This window comes from Semicossyphus pulcher, unplaced genomic scaffold (assembly GCF_022749685.1).
Source record: "Semicossyphus pulcher isolate SPU_LCO1_2020_fin unplaced genomic scaffold, fSemPul1.0.p SCAF_13, whole genome shotgun sequence".
Lineage (NCBI taxonomy): Eukaryota > Metazoa > Chordata > Actinopteri > Labriformes > Labridae > Semicossyphus > Semicossyphus pulcher.
In genome coordinates this window covers 8,949,943-8,973,690 of record NW_027211637.1, presented here as the reverse complement: position 1 = coordinate 8,973,690, position 23,748 = coordinate 8,949,943, and the positions used below count along the sequence as shown (strand labels likewise).

The following is a 23,748-nucleotide window of genomic DNA, read 5'->3' as shown; positions in this document are numbered from 1 at the left end:
TGGTTCATGTAGTTTCTAGTTAAAAAGTCACGCCCACCCAACACATCCTCCTGAAGTGCAAGCAAGGAACTTAAATCTTGCTTGTGTTAGTGAATACTTCCTTATTCCTTTAATCGCACCTGACAAAAGCATAATGATATGACAGAATTAAGACTGAAAACACAACATGCGATGTAAATGAAAGCAATATATTCGAATCATTAAAGTTGACCAATGTCTCCGAAATCCACCAGTCAGAGAGCCAGAAACCCTGAAGGTGTTGCAGGATAATATGACTTAATATATCTTATGTCAGAGGGTCTCGAGCCAATCAGATTTGGAAATCCTGGTCTAAAGATGCAGGTAGGTTTGGTCTTTAACTTATATTTGTGAGGACCATTTTTTTTATATTTGCTTTATTCTGTTTGGTCCTAACTCCTTCAAAAGGCCGTCTCAGAGTTTAGACTCTGTTTTAGGCTTTTGGTTAAAATTGGTTTAGATTAAGGTTAGGCACAGGGTTAGGGTTAGGTGTGTAGTAGTGGGAAGATAATTCATAGTCAGTGAGGGTCCTTACATGTATAAAGGAACAAAAGCGTGTGTAGGCAACACTCGGCATTAATGTTAATATCATAGCTGTTCTTCATAAAAATTGGTTTTGTGCATGGCAAGTTTTAAGCAGGAAATAGTATTTGTTTTGGGATTATAAAAGCCTCCATTTTTTCTACATTAACTCAAGAGTGTGTAGATGGAGTGTGTGTTTGGTTGAAGGTGAGGGTTTGTATAACCAGGCCGCTCACTGTGATTACATTGTGTGCATTTGTGTTGAAATGCTAATGTAGCGCTGTTGAAGCATAGTGTGTTTTTGTATGAAATGCTAATGCTGTTTAAGTGGCAGGCTGATATGAGACAGGACGCACAAGTATTTGCATATGTGGTGTGTGTGTGTGTGTGTGTGTGTGTATGTGTGTGTGTGTGCCTGGCATGTTAATTTAGCTCTATCAGATGAAGTGTTAGACGGATAGCAGCATGTTCACCTGCATCATGTTAAATGTGACACACTGCAGAAGTGTGTGTGTGATTATGATTCTCTGTCACATGTCTGCAATTAGGAAAACATAGATGTTATATGCAGGGTGCATCAGTGTTTCTCTCTGTGTGTGTGTGTGTGTGTGTGTGTGTGTGTGTGTGTGTGTGTCTTGTGCATGCATGTATGCATTTGCCTGTGTGCTGGTCTATAATGCTGATTTTACAGAAGATGTCCTGTATAGATGTGTATATACCTGCCTGCCTTCATGCATTTTGTCAATATACTATACAGTATGTGTGTGTGATTGTTTGTGTGTGCAGCTACATGGGAGTCATCGCCCATGAAGGGGCCGTCTGAAGGTATCATGAATATTTTAATATTTTTGCCCCGTCTCACGTTGCCTTTTGTCAAGCACCCATCTCACCACCTGCCAATCAGAGAGCGAAAAAAAGGAGGAGGAAGAGAGGGGAAGATGAAAGATAATGTCATCCTTAAAATTAATTGTGATGGGGAAGAAAAAGAGAGGGAAGGAGAAAGGATGGAAAAAAAGAAGGGACCTAATAAAGCTCCCATGTTCATTACCCCTGCCACTCATAACAAGAGAAGAAGCTATACCCTTCTCATGTTTGGTCCACGGGAGAGAAAGCCAAAGCACCTGTGTAACCAACACTATCACTTACAATTGGGAGGAAAGGGTGAGAGGAGGGAGAGTGAAAGCACCAGCACTGATGGGGTAAGAAGAAAAAAGAACGGGAGCTATTTGTAGGAGGCACCTGCTGCACTGAGGAGAAGAGAAAGATTGACAAGCAGAGAAGAAAAGGGGAAATAACAGGCGAGAGGAGGCAGAAAAATGAATGAATAGACTTCTTGATAAATGAGAGTAAGATGAGACACAGCGAGGAACAACAGGATGTCTGTCTTTGGTAATTTTTTTTATCAGTCATCTTCTGTCTTCAAACATCATGAGGAGAGAGAGGAAGTGACTTCTGTTTTGCTGTCAACATAAGCAAGAGGTACAGTATATATATACACTCACACAGTGCCCCTTCTGACTGCTTATTTCCACGTTTTACTTTAACGCTTGTTTCCAACTTTAAAATGCAAACTTTTTATGATGTCAAGAAGAAGTCCGTCATTTAAGGGAATTTCTCTTATCTTTTACTATTTATCACTATGTTTGGTTCAATGCAAAGCCCTGACCTTTCCTAATTTCCTTTATAAACCATAACTCAACCGAAAGAGCTAACTGTTGCTAGTCCATAGCCATGCTAGCTGCCCTTTGATGCCATACTTAAAGGCACCTCTGTCAATATCTTATCGCTAAACATACTCAGTGATAATGAGGAGGTCATATTTGTGTCTTTGTATCTTAATGTTAAGATTTGTAACTGAAGACGTGAAAACCTTGAACTGCCAGTCCCACTACATTCAGGGGTTCAACAAAATCAGTTGGATTGGGGTCAAGATATTTCACTCTTGACTGAAGTGTTGGGCTGATGACTGACCTACCTTATCATCCCTATACCTAAATTGTCATTCAAAATAAATGCATACTTGCGTTGTATGTAGCAACAGTTTACTGTGTGTATGATGAAAGTGACACTAAGCTGTAAACATGTTTGCTACAAGTGTTGCATGTCAATTTTTTAATAGCTATACTATTTCTGCTGCCAGGCTCCTGGATTGGTGATGTCACGTGAACGGCTACCTCTCATTGGTTCATCTGGGAGTAAAACAACAGGTGATCCGCTCATGACTTACTCACCTCTCCATGTATGCATGATGATATTTAGGGGATACTTGATCATCAGTACATGTCTGATTGACATTAACGAAATCCAAAAGCTCAATGGTTTTTTTTTTTGTGAACTTAAGTTTCATTTTTATCAGTCATATTAAACAGCACAAAGTGCAAAGTGTCTTTTTTTACTACAATTGTAAGTCACTCAAATCCTACAAACAGAGCATTTAATCCTTAAAAAATGACAACAGGAGGTATTGATTGTACCTGTTGTTCAGCAGGTCATTTACTGATTGTGTTTTACACTTTGAATGAAATCTGTTCCGTGATTATTCATGTATGCAGTTTTGTTAATAATGCTTGTGTAATGCTCGAAATTGAACATTAAACTAACTCTGTACTCCATGTGATAATATTGCACAACAGTCAAAAACAAAATACAAAAAGAAATTGACATTTTTCAAATGATGATGTTTCTGTTAACTATGATGTGAACATAAATATGCCTTATCAGTAGCTTTGTAAGTGAAAAGAACATGTAATCTTATTAGGTGCAATTGACATTTTTATGCCAATGCTTCAAATGGAGTCTTTTAACCAATCTCTTTTGGATTACATTTCACTGTGATTGTGCCTTTGGTTATGTGACAAATGAACTTGATTAATTTATAGATTCATCATTTTTAAGTATCAAGTAATTTTACACTGAAAGAGCTGCATACAGCACTAATGTAATATCACATTATTCCTGGTTGTAAAAGTAAATCACTTGTTACAAACATATTTCTACTTAAGGGACAAAGTTTCTTTCTGTTGGAAATGTAAACCTTGAAAAATGAAGGGATTCATTGTGTCTTGCTCGAGGACAGACGGTTGCTATCATGGGACTTGAGCCAAACCACTTCAGTCAACAAATTATTTTCCACCTAATTTTCTCCTCTCCTTTTTATAAAACAGCAAAGCCACCTCTCTCCTCCCCGGCCCTCCAGAGACCCCATCAGGCTAACACCCGAAAACACAGACAGCAGCAGACCTCCTCCACCTCCTCTCACCCTAATTCTGGGCCTGCTTCCATCCTCCTCTCAGACACCACCATGAGGCCCTGGGGAGGCCTGGCTCTGTCAGAATCCTCCTTTACCTCTATCCCCCCTCCTCCTCCCCTGAGGCCCCCTCCACCTCCACCCCCAACCCCTCCTGCTCCTCAGCCCACGCCCTCCACCCCATATCGTGGCAGACAGGACGAAGAAGTTTCAAGTTCCAGTTTTAACTCTGAGTTTCCTTCTCAGCCTGTTGCAGTCCCTCAGGACCATGCAGGTATGTCAGGAACAAGGACCAGTCATGTTCATAACATGTAACTGAAGCCAAAATGTTTTATTTTTGAACTATTGGTTCTGGAGGAAGTGTGTTCAGATAGGAAACACATTGTATGTAGTTCAAAAAGTTAAACAGTTCAAAGTACAAAAGAAGTTGCCTGTGTATGAAAAAAAAATCTGTGTGTAATGTATTTGCTCTGAAATAACAATAACACCTTTAAACAGGAAGTGATCATCTTCACAGCTAACAAATATAAACTAGCTAACTGCTATCGTTACCTCCTGTAGCCTACCTTATCTTATCACGGTAACAATTGCGAGATAATGTTTAAATATTAAGCTTCAATACTGAATGGGTGATGTAAATTTAACTCAAGCACCTAGTATTATAATTTGGAGCACAATTAGGCCCACTTTTAGTTTCCAGCAAAGCCATAGCTATACTATTATGGTGCCTTCCATTTGTACTCGGAAGTCGGAATTTCCAACTGGAACGCCCTCTGAGGTCGAATTTCCTACTCGGAAAGTCGGAGGAACCTCACCAAACCCGACTTCATATCTCTGTGCATCACCAGTAAACGAAAGCACACCTGACGGCTTTGGTCCGGACTTCACTCGGAAAGTCTGGCTCGTTTGGTAAGGCGAGAACACGCATTCGAACCCTGGTGCGGACCAAACTACCACACCATGGTCCCCTTGAAAATATGGGACTTTCTCTGTTTCCAAATAAACAGCGGTCCGGTTCGAGTCAGGTGAGAACATAAACGGACTTAAAGTAGGAGTCAATATAGGAAGCATAAACATAAAAACGTGTGCATTGTTGGTTGTTAAAGGGTGCTGACCGGTCCCGACACTGGCAGCGACAGCCACGCGGCCAGGCAGCAACATGAGTCGAAGTCAGACGTGGGGCAGCGACGAGGAAATAGAAAGATTGGCTGACCAAACAATTTCACGAATGCTTGTGGAAACGCTCGAGAAAGACTACGAAGGCAGCCTATTCAAAGTGTTAAGTGAAAAACTAAAGGAGAATGGAACTGATCGGACTGTGGAACAATGTCGGTTAAAAATAATAAAATCAACCCGTTAAAGTCCATGATCGTGTTGAGTGTGATTGATGAGGAGGAGTGTGCTCTGGTCTCACTCTGTTTACTTCAGGGAGTTTTCCCACGTGGAAATTCTGACCAATCAGAAAGAAATGATCCGCTGGTAAAAGCTGGGGTCTGAGTACAAACCAAACTTTAGGCAAAATGTAACATTAGATTCGGATCAAACGGACTTGAGGTGTGATCGCACAGTAAATTGTCGTAGCAAGAAAAGCACAGGTGTAAAAAAATATAATTAATGACGACATTTTATTGGCTTACCTATAATACTTTCAGCGAGCCAGTATGCACAATACAAGGAAATACCAGGTAAAAGAAAAGTAAAAGAAAAAGTCCAGTAAAAGAAAAAGTCCAGTAAAAGAATTCTATAATGTTAAGTTGCCAAAACCTAAACTAAAAGATGTCAAATTCAAAGTTCTCAAGATGAAGGTGTTTATCAAGCACAATCTGGATGGCCAAGGCAAATTCCAATCAGGTAAGTAAGACAACTATATATGTTGGTAATGAATATAGTTCTTTTAAGTTCTGTGTGCACTGAAGTAGTGCAAAATGTAACTTTTAATATTTAATGGATGCTCTGACCTTTTTTAGTTTTGGGGCAATGTCACTGACATTTTTCCTGCTAAGAGTAAAGGTTCATTTTTGGAAACAGAAGTTTGGCCCAAATCAATCCTAACTCAAAGTTTATTAAACAAACTTTCTGGAGCTGTTGTTCAATTTAATTTTTTAATGGAAACCATATTCCCAGCCATGTTCCATGTTGATCCCTCTGTGTCTCTGCAGGTGGAGGGGGTAGAGGGTTCCGGCCAAGGCGGAGGGTGTTGCCCCAGCGTCGGGTGCCCCGTCCTCCCCGTCTCCCACCGCTGCGTCCCGTCACCAACCTTAGCTTCTCTCGGAGCTTCACCTTCTCTTTCTTTGAGCTGCCGCTGCACCAGTCGCCTCGCTGTCGTGCTGAACGTATCAGAAACCTCATGCTGCTTCTAAAACAGATACACTACTGAAGACTGACGGCCTGCATGGAGACAGTTCTTGTGTTGTTGTATTGGACAAAGAAATCTCTTTTAGTGCTACAATTTACTCATAATTATACTAATGGCATGTGTTTCACACAAATGTAGTGATACAGTCATCCAATTTTCTGATTCTTCTGTAAATAAATTGCTTGGGTATATTACTACCATTCATATTTTTAAATTAAGCTATATATTATCTATCTATATTCAACTTTGGGCAGCAGTTTGACATTTTTTATTTCTTTCTTTTAATAATCCTGGAATCAGTCTTCCAATTTGCCGCTGTTGATGACTCTTCACATATCTTTCCATGTCCTTATTGTGGTGAGATTAAAAGGACAATAAAAACCACTGCGGAAGTTTTTCTCTCTTTGAATGCTCTTTGGCTTCCTCCTATCTATACTTGCCCCTCAGTCTTCATTTCCCTCATGTGAGTCTCTTAATTAATTTTCCATTTTCTCAGTTTGAATGGTTTTCCTAAGTAAACCATTGTACAAAATGAAATACATAAAAATTGATTAAAACAGAACACATTTCACTTCCTCATTTGCTCTCTCCCACTTTCCCTCTGTTTCCCCCCCACACACACACACACACAGACACACACACATTTAGACCATGAGTCTCTGAAAGCTGGGCTGTGATAATGGAGGCATTCAGACACACTGAATGGTGTGTGTGGGGGGGGGTGAAGGGGCGGAGAAAGGGAGCACTAATCTGTAATGTGCAGAGTTCAAGGCTGTTCTTTGGCTTCCCCGACTCACGTGTGAGAGTTTGTGGAGCCGTGCCTGTGTGTCATCCCCATACACGCACGCTGTTGCACATGTGAATTCTTTGTTCTCATGCGGCTCCGCGTTGATGCAGATTTAGTCGGCACCTCTCTCTCACTGCTTTGGTTTGTTTTGGTTACGTACACAGTAACTGCTTATTAAGTGTTTTTATTTGCCATAGAACTTGATACACACGCTTTAAACACAAAAAGAAAAGTGCATGAGACACGTTAAACGCACACACCCAGTACTGATAAAAAAACAAAGTGAAACTCAACTTCACTGCCAGTAATCTTTAATATTGATTTCAGATGGACAGCGTTGAGCAAAATGGCCTTCCTCTTGACAGGCAGCCTTATCTTGCTGTTGCCCTGGACGAAGCGCAGCTGGATGTCCTTGGGGAACGAGTAGAAAAGAAGTCCCTGTCATTTTTGGAGAGGGTGAAGGCACAATGTTGGTGAGTCAAGGAATAGGTGTAGTGTTTGGCCTTGTGCCGTGTCAGTTTGGGCTCTAAGGGCTGACAGATGATTTAGTCTTCTTATCTTAAGCTTTATGGCCGTTTTGATGTGTATTCTTTTCCAGGTGTTCTGGTCCAAGGTTGAAAGGCCTATTACTGGGTTTTTTTCCTGTCCTGTCATGGCTTCCTCGCTACCCCATCAAAGAAAATGCCCTTGGAGACCTGGTATCTGGAATCAGTGTTGGGGTCATGCATCTGCCACAGGGTGAGGATGCAGCAACAGATGATAAACACATTAAAGCTTTGGTAAACGACTTTTTAAAAAATGTATTCTATAGTTATTTATATTTTGGAAATATCAAACCATAAAAATGTTAAGGCCTCATACACATCCTCATACACATGAACATGCTCTGCCTCACAAACGGTACAGGATGAGTCCAGGAGAGAGCATTGGGGATAGGAGGACAGTGAATAGTTGTAAAGGCTAACCATATCAAACTACCTTTCTTTACCATTTTTGAGGTGACTAGCTTGCTAGTTCTATCTTGTAGAAGAAAAAGACTGTGGGCGTAGCCTCAGGTTTTAAAGTAAAATGAATGCAAGGTGCATTATTTCTAATGGCCTGCAGGGGGTTTGGTTGCAAATGAGATCCAATGGTTGCAAATGAGATCCAATTGTATGATGATGACAGGATAGAGACAAAGCAATACATCATCCAAATGTAGTCATTTCTTGCTCCAAAAAAACAAGATGGCATCCAAAAGAAATTGTCTACCATACCTTTAACTGTAGAAAGGCTTTAAATAACTACCAACTGCTACAATCACTTCACAGCCTTTCCGTAGGTGTAGCACCTGAACTTGTTTAATCATCGCTGACTGCATAACAAATTTGATTATGATCTAAAATTATAACATAATTCTCAGCTGTGTACTCTACAACTTTAAGGGGAAACACGAAAAGCATATATCAAAACTTTTTTAAGTCCAGTTATTTCAGAACATCCAGATCAAACAATTGAAGGGAGTATTATTTTTACATTCATAACAGCTATTACTGCAGGAAAGAAGGGTGCAAGTTGAAAATATAATGAGGTATTGCAGTACACTGCTGCATGAATATATTAACAGAAGGTTGCAACTAAAGCAACAAAGATGCCTTGAAAGGAAGAGAATATGTTGTGAATGCAAAGATGCTGAAACCCCTTAAACAACTTATTTTCATTGATAAATTCAGTTTTCAGATTCAGTTAGACTTTTGATACAATGCTTTTAGTAATACTCCCTAGCTGTTTTTTCACCTCCACCTCTCTTCTTTTTCCCAGGTATGGCCAACGCCATGTTGGTGGGAGTTCCCCCAGTGTTTGGTCTTTACACCTCTCTCTATCCTCTGCTCATCTACTTCATCTTTGGCACTTCCCGACACCTCTCCATGGGTGATTGTCCACCTTTAATTTTCTGATGGGGTCATCTATAATTGATACAGTCAGATCTGTCAAAGGTTTGTGTGTCTGTTTATGTGCGACAGGTACTTTTGCTTTACTAGCCATTATGATTGGGTCTGTGACAGCCAACGTGGAGTTGCTTAGCAACGGTGGTGAACGGAGTGAGATTGATGTGGAAGCAGCCAAAGTCAACATGGCTGTTCAGGTCACCTTTCTCTGTGGCCTCATACAGGTATACACACACACACACACACACATTAGGCAATAAAAGGAAAAACAGTATTCAGCATGTTTCCACTGCAGCCTGAGCACGCTCAGGATGGGAAGCTCAATCTTATAATGTCAAACTGCTGTATTCTAGGTTTGTAAATGGTATAAACATTGGGAATCTGACAAATAGTTATTATTGCCCACTTCTGGATTGATAAGCATCTGAAAAGACAACAGATAGTGAAAATCCAGGGAGCAAACAGCAAACAGTATTCAACCAATTCCTAGCTAACATTACGGTTAGCTAGCTAACATTACCATTAGCTAAGAATTCAAATTTGTAATGTCAGCTATAAAATGGTTGAATGCTAATGGTGGCTATTGTCTAACATTAGCTAAAGCGTGATGAAATATGTTGTTTTACCCTGGAATAGCTTATCGTATGATGTCCCTCCAGACTTTATTCATAATCTTTTCAGTTGCTGATCAACAATGAAGCTGTAAAAACAAAAAATTGTAACATTTCCTAGAAGTCTGCGATTTACAGTTCTGGAATACAGCAGTGCAACATTATAGCAGCATCTGATGTCTAAATATGGAGAATGCACAGTTACACTCATTGCTGTGCAGTTATTGCCTTACTATGTCGACAAGCATGGGGAAAACAAATCCCCCAGAAAATTCACTGAAGTATCACATTTGTTTTAATAGTTTCATCCATTGTTATTCACACACAACCTGCTGTTTTCTCTGAAACACTCTCTCCCTCAGTAAAAAAAAGAAAAATGGCCACCAAAGCTTTAAAAGGGTAAGGTGTCACTTAAATGTAGGTCTGTTTGGTTTATTATTTCATCATACTGGAACGTGTGGGAGGTCCTCGCTGTTCCATAGATCTTTACCCACTCTGTGCAGGTTTTCCTTGCCAACCTGTAGGCGTCACCAGTGCATTGAAGATCCCTAACTGGGTTCCCGCATTACACAGGATTTAAATACTCTCTGGGGAAAAGGGCAAGAATTTTCCCCCTGCTTCCCCATGCACTTCAAATCAATCCAGATGTTTTCAGCAGCTAAAGTGAAGTTTGATGGCTGAACATTTTCCAGTGATGTACATTTCCATGTCTGTGCAAGTCTCTTAGAATCAAAGAGGCAGTATTTTTCTCAGATAATCAAAGATACATGGGGACACAGGAGGGAGAAACTAAAGCTGTGTGTCTGTTTGTGTTTTTGTGTGTTCTCCTTAGCTCCTGCTGTATCTGCTGCGTGGAGGTGGCGTGTGTCGCTGGCTGTCTGATTCTGTAATCAGAGGATACACCACTGCAGCAGCTCTGCACGTGATCGTCCTGCAGCTGCCACTGATGACTGGAATTCCTGCTCAGAGACACACTGGACTGCTAGCTTCAGCTTGGGTCAGTTGAAACACTGTAATAGTACTTGCTAAGATTAACATGTGTTAGCACTGCTTAGGTGTCCTTGGGCCGTATTAGCCATATTATCTCCTGTACTTCTGGTATGTGGTTGATCTCTGACCTTTACAGTAGATAAAAAGCTGAAGTCCTCAGAGGTAGTCAAACTATGGGATTGGGTTATCGCATATGGATTTAATAAATCAGTATGATAAGGAAGCTTTAACACGGTGCTGGGGAGTTCTGTCATTATATTTGCAAAGTGGATTTTGAGCAGCTGAAGCTGATCTGTGACTGTGTGGAGAGCAAAAAAACAACATTAATAAAAGGAGCACATTATTTTTGGGTGTATTAGGTGTAGCAGTATAAGTGTATATAAGGGGCAAATTAAAGGTCGTAGGCATCAAGCTCCATCAAGAATGCACCTTGCCACCTCTGCATGGAAAGGATTTCAAGGTGTTTGCTGGGATAGGAAAGTTTCAGGGTAGTTTATGAGCTTTCAGCAGGTTGTTGTCTTCTTCCAGCTTTACTCATAGCTTACACTTTGCAATGGAGCGGTTCACAACTGAAAATCTAATCCTGGGTCAAAAACTGAACATGTTATTAAAGAAATAGTATTGGGTTTTTTTTCAGGTATCTTAGGTCTAAAAGGATATACCAAATGTTTTAAACTATGTGCCTTTGATGTCTTCCAGACTCTAAGGGATGTTCTGCACGGAGTTACCAGTACTGTACCCGGAGCTCTGTCAGTCTCTGTGGTTTCCATGGTGATACTCATCGTAGGCAAGATGCTGAATGAGCGTTTTAAGAACAAGCTGCCAGTCGCCATACCGTGGGAACTTATACTGGTTAATAATACACATACACACACGCACACATTCACACACACACACACACATACACAAACACGCAGTAGAGTCATGCCCATAAGATGCACCCAGATGGACAGATGCCACCGTGACAAACTGATAAATGAGTCATACTGATATAAAAATCAGTTTTTATCTACAAAGCCAAGAATCTCCACATATGATAAATATCTGCACCTGGCCACTGTTGAACTATTCTGTCATCTGGTGGTGTTTTTTTAATATAATATAATATAATATTTTTTCAAATAAGCGTATTCAAAAGTCACTGCAAAATAAAACATCTTTGGTTCATATTTGGACCTTTTCCTTATCCAGTTTAGTCCCATATAATGAGATATGGCTGTATAATGACAGAAAATGTCATCAACCTCTGTCAGCCGTGCATCAGAAAAGCTGTGTCATCGAGCGGATAGGACTGATTATGATAATGTATTAGTTTGTGTACTTCCACGTGCATGTGTATGAACAGACTGATTGATTTGGCATTTAAATGTAGAGTTCTGTATTTTGTTGTTTTCCAAACTTGTCATTCTGTGCAGAAGATGTCACATCCATTGTTTCTCTCCCACAGATTGTCCTGGGCACCGTTCTGTCAGTGCAGATGGATCTAGCTGGACAGCACAGAGTCCAGGTGGTGGGACACATACCCAGTGGGTCAGTAAAACTGTGTCACTGTCTGTTTTTGCTGTATTTATATTAAAGTATTTTTTATACAAGTATTTTTGTATGTTGAAGACTTTAGGCAATATGTATTCTTGGGAGTTTTCTGCTGGAGATGGTGCACCTATAGGCTAATGCTTTACTTATTGCAACATATAACTAGTTTAAAGGAACAATTCAATTGCCTCTACCTTTATAACCCAAAGCTCTTTCATCTGACACTGTGAGCTCTAAATGAATTCCCATTCTGCTGTCATAGAAAATAAGCCAGTTGGCCTTATTGTGTTATCCTTAATGGCTTTAAGAAAATGCAATGTACTTGATGAGTAATTCATGATGCCAATCAGCTTCAACTGGCGGTCATGATTCTTTATATTACTGTATATTTAATATTTCCTTTTTCTTTATCTTAGTCACCCAGTTGATCAAGCTGCCATCTCCTTGCTTCCTCCTCCCCCTCTTGTCTAGCCTGTCTTCCCCAGTCATTCCCTCTCTCTCTCAGGCCAGAGAGCTGTTCATTCCAGCTCTGTGTGTGGCTCTGGTTGGCTTCAGTTTCCTCTCTGCAATGGGGTCGGTCTTCGCTCGCAAACACGGCTGCCACGTGGACCCCAGTCAGGTACATTCACAGGAGTTTATTTTAGCTGACATTGAGTCCTTTTAAGTTTTTACTTTTTGAAAGAAAGGTGCACTTTATGTACATGTAAGAAAATAAGAAAATAAAAATTTGCTATCACATGAAAATTGATTACATTGGTGAGGTCTTGCAAAGAATCCATTCCCTGAAAGAAGTAAGGCTTACTTGTAGAAATGAATTTCAGTGGAAGGAAGGGAAGTGCTTGCAAAAAATCCTTAAAATTATTGTGTGGATGTTCATAACAAATCCCTGATTAATCCAGGGTGATTGGTATAATAAGCTCTTGAAGATGGACCTTACCCCAAAATATTATTTAAAGCCTGAACAGATAAAAACCCAACAGCAGTGTTCTTAATACTGATGTGTGTCTTTACTTCAGGACCTGTTGGCTCTGGGTCTCTGTAACACTATAGGAGCAATGTTCCAGTGCTTTGCTGTCAGCTGTTCCTTCTCCCGGAGTACAGTCCAGGATAGCATTGGTGTCAAATCACAGGTAGATAAAAAGAACCTTAACACACCTTTGAAGTGTGTGACCCTACAGGGAAGCAACATCAATTGATATATCATGTCTTTATGGCGTTTATCGTCTGTTAACTTTCACTCATTGTCCTCCTGTTGTGGTTAAATCTCATTTAATCTCAGATGGCAGGTTTGGTATCAGCTTTGGTCATTCTAACCATTTTGCTGAAGATCGGCCACCTCTTTGAGCAGTTGCCAAAGGTAAAGTGCGTGTAACATAACAATGATTCTTACACTATTCGGATATTTTTGCAGACATGTATGTTTGATGTTTCTATAAGACAGGGCAAGATTAGGACACTGAAAATGTTAAGGTCAAGCAATGCACAACAGAGAGAACAAAATGAATGTGGTCCTAGTGCTTTTATAACTGAACAAATGCTTAGAAAAAGTTTGTGTTGGCAGATGTCCAACCAGTATGACTTTCCACAAACCCCCAGTATGTATTATAGAGCACGTAAGTTAAGATGTTTTAAGAAATGTTTAGTCACACTCCATCTGGAGGAGACTCACAGTCAGGATGATTCACGTGTCTCAGGCAGCGCTCAGTAATGCCTTGCTGTGTGTTCCAGGCAGTGTTGGCAGTGATCATCGCCGTGAACCTGCAGGGGATGCTGGCTCAGTTCAAAGATGTGTGTGTGCTCTGGAAGTCTGACAGATTAGACCTGGTGGGCTACACACACACACACACAGACATGATATATACACAATCATAAAAATGTATAGTCCATCATTGTTCTCTTTGCATGCTTGAAACAATACAAATCCTTCTCTGACTCTCGTCCTGTGTCTTCCCTCAGCTGGTGTGGACAGCATCGCTGATTTTCACGCTGGTCTTTAACCTGGACCTGGGCCTGGCTGTGGCTGTTGTCTTCTCTCTGCTCACACTCATCTACAGGACACAAAAGTCAGTAAATATTATCTTTACAGGCACTGCTTCTGGAGTTTTTCATTAATATTACAACCAATATCTAATAAGACACAGAATATTGGCAGCCTGGCATCATTAAGATATATTTCACATCAACTGGGTTGGATTGCCCAAGCAATGTCATAAATTGCTGTGCAGGTCAACTCTGACATAAACTCTTCAATTATCCACCTGTTAACCAACTAAATATGATGATGGTTTTACCTTAAGAAATCTCCACCTGCCCTGCAATTATATGATATCATTATTCTCAGATAGCGCTTCTAACTGAGGTGTCCAATTTCCTGGCCAAACTAACTACATTCAGAGAAATAGAAAGGGAAAAAAGGATAATAAAATATGTTAATTGAATTTTTCACATTTCACATGTCACATTTTGTTTGATACGTATTAAAGTGTTTCATTACCCTCCATCTCTCTCCTGTCTTTCATCTTATTCTTGTCTTTCAGCTCCTCCACTGTTGTCCTGGGTCACATTCCAGGTACAGACTGTTACAGAGAGGTGGAACTCTACACAGAGGTAAACTCAATCTGTCTCACAGGTGCCACATTATTAGTAAGTTCTTAGTTATATGCGTCGGAAAAATACACATTTTGGCAATGGGATTGAAAGTAGTTGGAGCTGAGTAGAGCAGTAGAAAGAGTTACTTAGGATTTTTTGCACCTGTTAGTTTAGCACAAGCCCCAAAACATACTGCTATTTTAACCCCTACACCCCCCTAGTGAAGAATGTATTTCAAAATTGTGACCTAAACATACCATAAGAAGGAAAATGTACTGTAAGTATTGACTGTGTGTCTTGTGGCATTTGCCGATTTCAATACTGAAAAAATTAGGCATGTTTTTTTTCCCCAACCTAATTCAATTCCACTACAGGGAAGAACATCAAGTCTCCCCTGTAGTGGAATTGATATCATGCCTACTCTTATTGTAGTGGCCCACTGGCAGATGCAGTGAAATAACATAATACAGTGCTTTTTAAAATGTACACATTCACTGGGCAATAGCTACTTAAACTTAGGTGATGTACAAAATGCCATATTTATTTGTTTGTAACATTTTCTTTCAACTGTAATATACATACAACTTAGACAGGCTTGGATGATGAGATTTGGCCCCTCCTCGCATGACAGATGCTGAGCAACCATTGCAAATAGCAACCTTGCTGTCCGTTTCAGACACTTTGAAAAGGGGCCACAACGCAGATATCTTGCACCCTTCTTCACGCTTGACGGAAGAGGCGTGGTGCATGCAGTGCCTGCGTACACTTGCACCAATTAATGTCATAGCATTACGTCAAGGTTTTTTAGAATCATCGAGCATTTAGGCAAAATTAAACCCTTATCAAAAATAACGGCAGAAAAATGACGTCCGATGCCGATATGTCATTTTCAAGCCATAATCGTGCATCACTATTACAGACCTAATTATATTTTCTTGGAGCCTACATCTACTGGCCATAAGACCTGTTCCACTTCAGATCCCTTCGCAATTGTTTGTTTCAACTTAAGCTTTGTATTTTCCGTAGAGGTAGCACTTTAGCAGCATAATGATTGATTGAGTCGCTGCAGCACCTGTGCCAATCAAATACATCCACTGACATGAATGACATGGGGTCCCCTGGGTTAGAGAGTATTCATTGGCTTGACATGATCTATCCATGGAGGGGGGCCTCTGTACTGTGTCAGAGCCATGGCTGCATGTCATTCCCCTCTCTTCTCCCCATGTTTCCTGTCTCTCTTCAGCTGCCCTATAAAGGCAAAATGGCCAGAAAAATAATCTTGAAAAAAAAAAGATATACTGTAAGTGAGTTATAAAAACATACATTAGATTGTGGCATCCTCAACGTGTAAACTAAAACACAGTATTTTCCAGTGAAGGTCAGTTTTTATAAACTTAATAAACCACTCTTACAGTAAATCTGTCCCGCAGCCAAAACACAGTAAAAATAAATCTCTGGCCAAATACCACCATCTGTCACACATCAAAACACCAAAGGCAGTCTGTGTTGGCTCTGAGCTTCAGTGATTTCATGTCATCTTCTCGCTCTCTGTTCTTTCCTCTTGATTCTCTCTTCAGACTGTTTCACTGCTGGCTGCTGCACAGTTCCCCTCTGTGTACTTAGAAGTAGATTCTATGCAGAGGCATACATGAATTAATTCTGTACATATTGTCTTTATCATTTTCTCTGAGCCCACACTGTCGAGATTAGTTAAGGTCTACTGTGTCTGTTATGTAGAGAATGTTTTTTTACTACAGAATGCAGTACATCCTTTTTGGGTTTGCATCAAACAAGCTGTAGGCCTTTTTCACAGCGGACATTTTTACATCCAACAGCAGGAAAAGCACAAGTAGCATTAATGATTGCTGTATTCCATTTAGCTGCTTCAATTTCATGGTCCTGGTTGTGTGCATGCTGACTACCTGTCAACTTTCTCAGAACAGAACCATTGTTAAAGTTATCATTAACACCTGTGCTTTTGCTCCTGTTGGATGTAAAAATGTCTGCTGTGAAATAAGCCCATGCTAGTATCTGTGGAGTTATACTATAAATCTTCAGCAGTGTGAGATAGTCTAATGATAAGGATTTCTCCCAAAGTTACTGTATTTGTAGTTTAAAATTTTAACTTGCCCCTCCACTGCAATTTGACAATAAAAACTGTTCAGAATGACACAAAGTGGAAATTTAAAAAGACTCTACAGTAACTGGATGACAACCACTTTGTTTTACTCAGTCTGCTGTCGACTGATAAAACAACAAATGTATCTTTGCATAGAATGAGGACTGTGACTTTGTCCCATTTACACTCAAAGCTCAAAGCATGTTGAAAGGTTTTTTTCTGGTTTGGTTCAAGACAAACACTTTAAGGATATGCAAATTACCAACTGAGAAAAAAAGAAAACAGCGAACCTTTTGTTTTAAAATGGAAAGTGCAAGCTCAAGCTAAAGTTTGGTGATTTTGACAAACAAAGGACCAGAGAGAGTTTTATGTCACAAGTTCTATATTTGTTCTTAAATCTATTTTTTATATGAAATTGTTTGCTATATATACAAATTAACATGAAAAAGCCAAAAGACGTGAAATACAAGGACAGTGTCCTTACCATAAGAATACCATTGTTAGACTTAAAATGTTTTCATCTGATAATTTGTGATGCAATATCAATTTAAAGTAATAATCTCGAAGATTTTCATTTAAATAAATGTCTGTTAAGTCACTATCTATCGCCAAATGAGGTAACACAATGGTGATTGAGCCTATGGCCCACTGAGGAAAGCCTTTGCATTTGCAGTATTACGGACTGGGTGTCAGGTGCGACCTTTGGGGGAAAAATCACAAGCGGTGCCCAGTTAGTGACGCGTTTTCCATCACCCAGCAGTGGTTGGTCTGCCAGAGAGGGTAGGCGGAGCTAAGCAGCTTTTTTTCCGGTCTCTGCAAGTGTTGCGAGTAAACAGTAATCTACTATGGCTGAACAAACAAAGAAAAGATCGATGACTACAGAGACAACTTCAAAAATAAGTGAAAATCCAAAGAAAAAGAAACAAATTTGACTCTCAGATGAAGGCAAATAGTCTAAAAAGCAAAGCGGCCATCAGCGAGGAAGTTACAACCAGAGCCAACCGTGGACGTCACACATGCAACACTGTTTGGATATCTGGGAAGTGTGCTCCCGCAATTACCAATTATCGCCATAGGTGCCCCCAAAGAGAACGAAACTGACTTTGAGATGAACACTTTAATTCATAATTATGAAGCAAAAATTCCTCCATCATTTCCCTTACAATTGCTTTCTGATCTGTCCTATATGGGATGGTACATTGGTGTTAAGGTTAACAGTAAAAATGCATCTACTGTGTCTCTGTTTTTTTAACAGGCAAAACAAGTTCCTGGTGTGAGCACCATCTCCTGCTCCAATCCTATTTACTTTGCAAACTCTGAACTGGTCTTCACAGAGATTAGACAGGTGCCAGTAAACACACACACACACACACACACACACACGCAGCATGAAAATAATATGATTGGGAGGATGGAGAGAGAAAGGAGAGGATCAAGTCATTAGCATCAGTAAAATAAGGGATAATTTTGAGTGAAAGATCAAGAATGAGAGATGGGATTATAATTGTAATCAGGAAAATTAATGAGTGCAGATGAGCTCAGTCTCACAGTTCCTCCTCCACATGAAGGCAGCATTCTGTCTATCCATATGTGGAACATATTTTTAGAGATTCAGAGGTAGCACCTGCGCTATAGGCACTGTATGAGAGGGTGGGTGTGTGTGGCTGTTCTTGCGGTTTGATCCCTCTTGTTGAAATAAAACATTTCCACATGGATGTTCAAAGAAATTCTTTATGACACCCTCCATTCCATGTGCAACTTTCTTTCATCATATCCAGACAGTGAGTCGGGGTCAGAAAGAGAACCCAGCTGGAGTTTGCTCCCCTGGCATTTCCTCCTCCTCTTCGTCCTCACCTCAGACATGGACGTACGCTCATTGCCTGGTGCTTGACCTCAGCTCAGTCAGCTTCATGGACTCTGCAGCTGTGACTTCACTTTGCAAGGTCAGAAAAGAAAACAGTCTGTAATATGATAAATGCACTCATCTGATTATAATGATCAAAATCATTTAATAAATGATTGATATTCATTCTACAATGTTACGCTGTAACGTTGTTGCTGTTACGTGTAGTGTGGTGATTGTGTGCTAAACAACCAAAAGACCATCGGTTATAAATAGTGCTGGCATCTTCACCTGTAACTTTCTTTGGATTCACTTTGAGCATCTGCAGATGGTGCTCTTTTCTCTGTCTGTCACTGCTCACACTGACTACCTGGGTTGTTTTCTCTGCCAACCATACCAGGAATTTAACACATCTAATCCATCATGCTTAAGAAAGCTCTTTTTATTTGGAGAAAAGGTGGCAGTTATAAGATCAAGATACAGATATTCATGGTAAATTAAAAGTGTGAGATAACAATATAAAAAAAGTTAAGATTATTTAGGCAAATAATGTCATAATAAGGAAATGTATTTCTCTTTTTGGTTAGCAAGGTGTCCAATAAATTAGAGCATGTGTGGGGCAATAAATGAAAAGGCCTACATAACCTATATCAGTGAAACATAAATATGATAAAGTATTTGATACTGAAGTAACAGATCAGAGGTTTCTTTATTAAATGTGTTTTTCTGAGATTCTGAGGATTTTTAAGCTTCATTCTTTGTATAATCTATACTGGGACTTTGAATTCTGTCAGTTGAATCAGCTCTGACTGTTCAATATGAAGTTTTTACTGTTCATCCTTTTTTTTTTCAGTTTAGCTCCCCCCCAAAACTCTGTCACACAAATCTCATGTTTTCTTGGTAACATGCACGCAGGCTATCCACCAAATGTTTGGACAATATAACATTACCAGCCATCTTATTTCTAACCGTTTCAAATCACCATCGTTTTAATGATATCATTTAACAGGTTTAAGCATTCTATTCAGCCTGTGAGCTAAAGTAAGCAGCTCCCAAAGCCCCATTGAAATGCATCAGATGACACAGATCTTTGGCATAAAACTGCTTTATTTTGTTTTTTTTTCTGGTTTTATTTACCCCATCCATTTGTTTTGAAGAACAGTTATAGACACTGCAAACAATGAACACTGAAGGAATCTGAAAGTGAGCAAAGACAAACAAGCTAGAACCTCCTGAAGTTCTGTTTCCCCCAAAGAGCATCAGAGAAAAACTGAATAGTGTGTGAGTGTGAGACACTTGAGACTTGATTTGTACAGGTTACATGCTGTTTCTCCTGTTTTGCTTTGTGTTCTACGGAAGCCCTTTTCGGACATACTGTACATCCATACATTTTTTTCACTCCGTTTTCCTGTGATAATGAATACTTTTCTGTTGTTTTCTCGAGCTCTCGACTTATTTATCAGGTAATCTCGAGATAACAACGTTGCACCACTGTAATGTCAGATGATCATAACTCGTATCTCGAGTTGCAAAAGCACAAAACAAACATAGAAACAGGCTTAACTTATTTCATTAGTGTGGGCAATGGCAGCGTGCCGTGTCATGGTCTCTAATATCACAGTGAGCAGTCTGTTGTTTTGTTTTTTAGATCGCTGGAAATTTATCCCGTTATCACGAGAAAGCAAGCTTTGATATCCCGAGATATAACGAGAAAAATAAGTCGAGATCTCAAGAAAACAACCAGAAATTAACTCGTTATCGCGGGAAAACAGAGTAAATACAATGTATGGATACATGTCCGCTAAGGGCTTCCGTAGTGTTTAATGACACAGCGAATAGCAATGTTTGCGTCAACTTTGGGTTTTCTGCTTATTCTGCCTTTTAGACTTATCAAGAAAAGAGGTCCTGTAGTTGCATGTTAGATAATGACAATATTATACACACCTCTTTATGATTGCTCTCCCAGCTCCTGATTAATAGATGAGTTACCAGTTGGACTGATGATATGACTTTGTTATCTCTTCCTCCACTTTGTCCTTAAGATAAAAGCAGAGAAGTCAACACGTGCTTGAGAGCCAGTAAACATACACAGAGGGAGTAGGTATTTTTCTTCTTAAAAATAATAGAAGGAAAAATCTACAGAATAAATTTAGATCTGTCAACAGGGTAAAGTTCTAAAATAGCTGTGACAAGGAAATTAAAATTTGTAGTTCACTTTATGTATTAAAAAAGTCTTATTTTTATTTTATGGGAAATACTTGTGTGTTGTTCTTGTGTAACTAAACCTAGTATAAAGGTTGCCTATGATTAAATGTTTTGTAAGGGTAGCTAAAGTCTCAGACTGCACCTTTTACGTGGGCATTATTTGTTTTCATTTAATTTAATCCCCCAGATTGTGTCTATTACTCACCAGGTTATAGAAGACTTGGAGACTGAGGGAGTCGGTGTGTTTCTGGCAGCGTGCCCAGGTCAGCCTCATGTTTCATCCTCACTAATCTCCTGTAGAGTGACTCTCCTTCTTTATCTCTCTCACACACTCGTTAATTCACGCACTCTATTACCAAGACAAACACACACCTACACACTCTTTCTGTAGTATTGCGCTCTTATTATTTCCACAGTTCAGTTTCCCACCACCCCTCCCATACTGCAGCTCTGCTTTAAACTTTTATATCTTTTCTGAACTCCATGCAGCAACAGTAACCTTCACTCCAATACATACATCAGACACACTAAATGTACCCAAACTGTATTTTTTAGCAGTTTTTTGTCTCATATTAGTCACTTCAGTAAAAAAATAAAGTGTGCAAACTTAATGCTTTTTGTTTATCAACAGAGAAAGTTTTATCCCAGCTCCAGACTCAGGGTCGTTTACCTGACTTCCTTCCCGGATCTCGTCTCTTCCCATCTGTCCATCATGCTGTCCAACGCTGCCTCAGCTTCCTGCCCAGGAATCTGGAGGTGGGTTTACTTGTAGAAATACTGAAATAGAAATTTCGAACGAAAAGTTTTTGAAGCATTTCTTTGTATTTTACTTATTTAGCCTTTTTTTTTTCTGCAACTCACCCAAAGTAACATCATAGTCAGTTAATAGGCCTTTGCTGAATATCTGAAAAAAAGCTTTATAAGTCCTTTAGTGGCTCCAGAGGAAGCTGCATGAATCTGACTATATTTTGAAATCAAACTTGGGTCTGAATTAGTTGGAAATGAAAGAAAATGAATGTGTGCAGTTAGAAAGAAGTGAGTTTACCTGGATTGTGGGAAATGTAGGCCACATTTTGTCAAGAAGTGGAATAAGAAGGCAATCATTCTGCTTCTGCAGGATCAAAGTATCCTTTTTGCCCTTCATGAGTCAGACAATGTAGAAATCTGTGGAGTAGTCCTTTCATGCTTTTACTTCTTGTTGAATATGAAGTGAAGTAAAGAGATATTCCAGTGCGTATTTGTTTTTTTTTATCTCTTCACAGGAAATCAACTCAGATGCAAGTGAATGTTGATCCTACAACGTGAATGCAACATGAAAAACCTTAAATGATACTAAGGGCTTTAAGAGTGCACTCGGATCACTTCCAGCGTCATTTTATTTTGAAAGAAAGCCATTTACACCTTTCACAGTATGTATATGCCTACATTTGTCACATATTTCTAGATAGATAGATAGATAGGTACATATATTTGTTCCAAAAAACATATTAGACCTCTCTGTCATGAAGTACTTTTGATTACCACCCAGCTTTGACTGAGAGGAGAGGATGGTCCCAAAACATCCACCTGTGGCTTCTGGGCCCTGCACACTTCTGCTGCAACACTTGTCAGTAGCCTTAAATGGGACATCATTGTACCGGCTATCAAGGATCACCAATGTTAGGCTAAGTGAAGCCTGTGCCTTTTCCATTTAGCCTCCTCGACTTCAGGGCCACCAATGCTGATTAGTTAATGGAGACAATGGACAGAGAAACATGAACACCAGTGAGCATCTATGACTGTGGAAGCATTGAAAACACAGGAACACAGGATAAAAAAATCCAGCCACTATAGTATTGCCATTTATTCTGTGTTGTGCCATAACTTAAATGGGAGTTTACTTGTTGCTTTGTTTTTATAGCTGTGTTACAGTCTCTGTTTCTCCTGTGGTGAACTGTGTGTTTAAGATTTAGTGAAAATGATGTTGATTTTCTTGTAGGTGACTAAGACCAAAAATACAGTGTGTGGCTGCTTCTCTGTATTTTTTCAATTACAGAGTCTCCTACCTGCAGAGAAGTGTACATTGTAAACACTGGTTTATAGTTAATAATTCTTATTATCTTATCAAATGTAACAAAAGTATAGTTTTCATATGTGTGTATAACAGCATGAGCACAAGACAGTAGTTTGCGAACCTTAGTTTCTGAAAGTATCATTATCAACCTCAGTCATCTTATGACCCCTGCGCTGCTCTGTCTCTCCCTACAGCCATGATCCCATCTTAACTGCCATCATCTTGCCAATTTCTAAACCTGTTTCTGAAAAATTACCTCAACAGCCATTTTCATCTGACATCACTCTTAAGGTGGGAAGTTTAATGGTGTTATAATGTTGTAAAGGCTATGTAAGTTATATGAAGTAGGGAAATCTTATTTCAACACATTGCGACATTGAGCCATATTTCAGGTTAAAACAACATATTTACTAACCCATTAGCTACTGTCACACAACAGCATACTGTAGCATTCAACCACTTCTTAGCTAATATTACTGTTAGCGAGGAAATAGCTGAAAGCTAAAACACAATGAATGGTGAATTCTTAGCTAAAGGTCTGTAAGCTAGGAAGTTTGTTAGTTTTATACCAGACAATAGGAAAGGCATTCATTCTTAGCTAACGGCAATGTTAGCTTGTAGAAATTAAATGCTTTTGCTGTTGTCTGTTGGCTAATAGTATAGGGGGTGTTCACCATCTATATGATGAATTGCCTTGACAACGTTTCCCTTTATCCTCCCTGCCTGCCTTGTGTCACAATCTGCTCCACAGTCCCCCCTTTCCAAGACGCTCTCATACTCCTTGACATTGCTCTGACGTCTTGGTCACTTCTCCTCCTGCCATTCTGCCCCTCTCCACCAGATGCCCTCATCCTTTTTTTCCTTTTTCCACCTTAACACCTGTTACCACTTTGAATCAGCCCTCTCCCCCACCCACCTGCTAACTTGTCTTCACTTCCCTCCTTATA

The 23,748-nt window shown here is 39.7% G+C and overlaps 1 protein-coding gene across 1 annotated transcript; it reads left to right on the top strand.

The window, feature by feature from the left end:
- Window positions 1-8,730: 8,730 nt before the first annotated feature.
- On the top strand, window positions 8,731-22,062 carry slc26a6 (solute carrier family 26 member 6). Its single transcript, XM_069660051.1, has 16 exons — window positions 8,731-8,841; window positions 8,934-9,082; window positions 10,302-10,466; window positions 11,159-11,311; window positions 11,907-11,989; window positions 12,464-12,611; window positions 13,009-13,122; window positions 13,272-13,349; window positions 13,721-13,816; window positions 13,949-14,055; window positions 14,530-14,599; window positions 17,956-18,045; window positions 18,479-18,643; window positions 20,957-21,011; window positions 21,380-21,504; window positions 22,011-22,062. Exons 1-16 carry the CDS (start codon window positions 8,733-8,735, stop codon window positions 22,038-22,040), a joined length of 1,737 nt encoding a protein of 578 aa, XP_069516152.1. The 5' UTR covers window positions 8,731-8,732; the 3' UTR covers window positions 22,041-22,062.
- The last annotated feature ends 1,686 nt before the right edge of the window (window positions 22,063-23,748 follow it).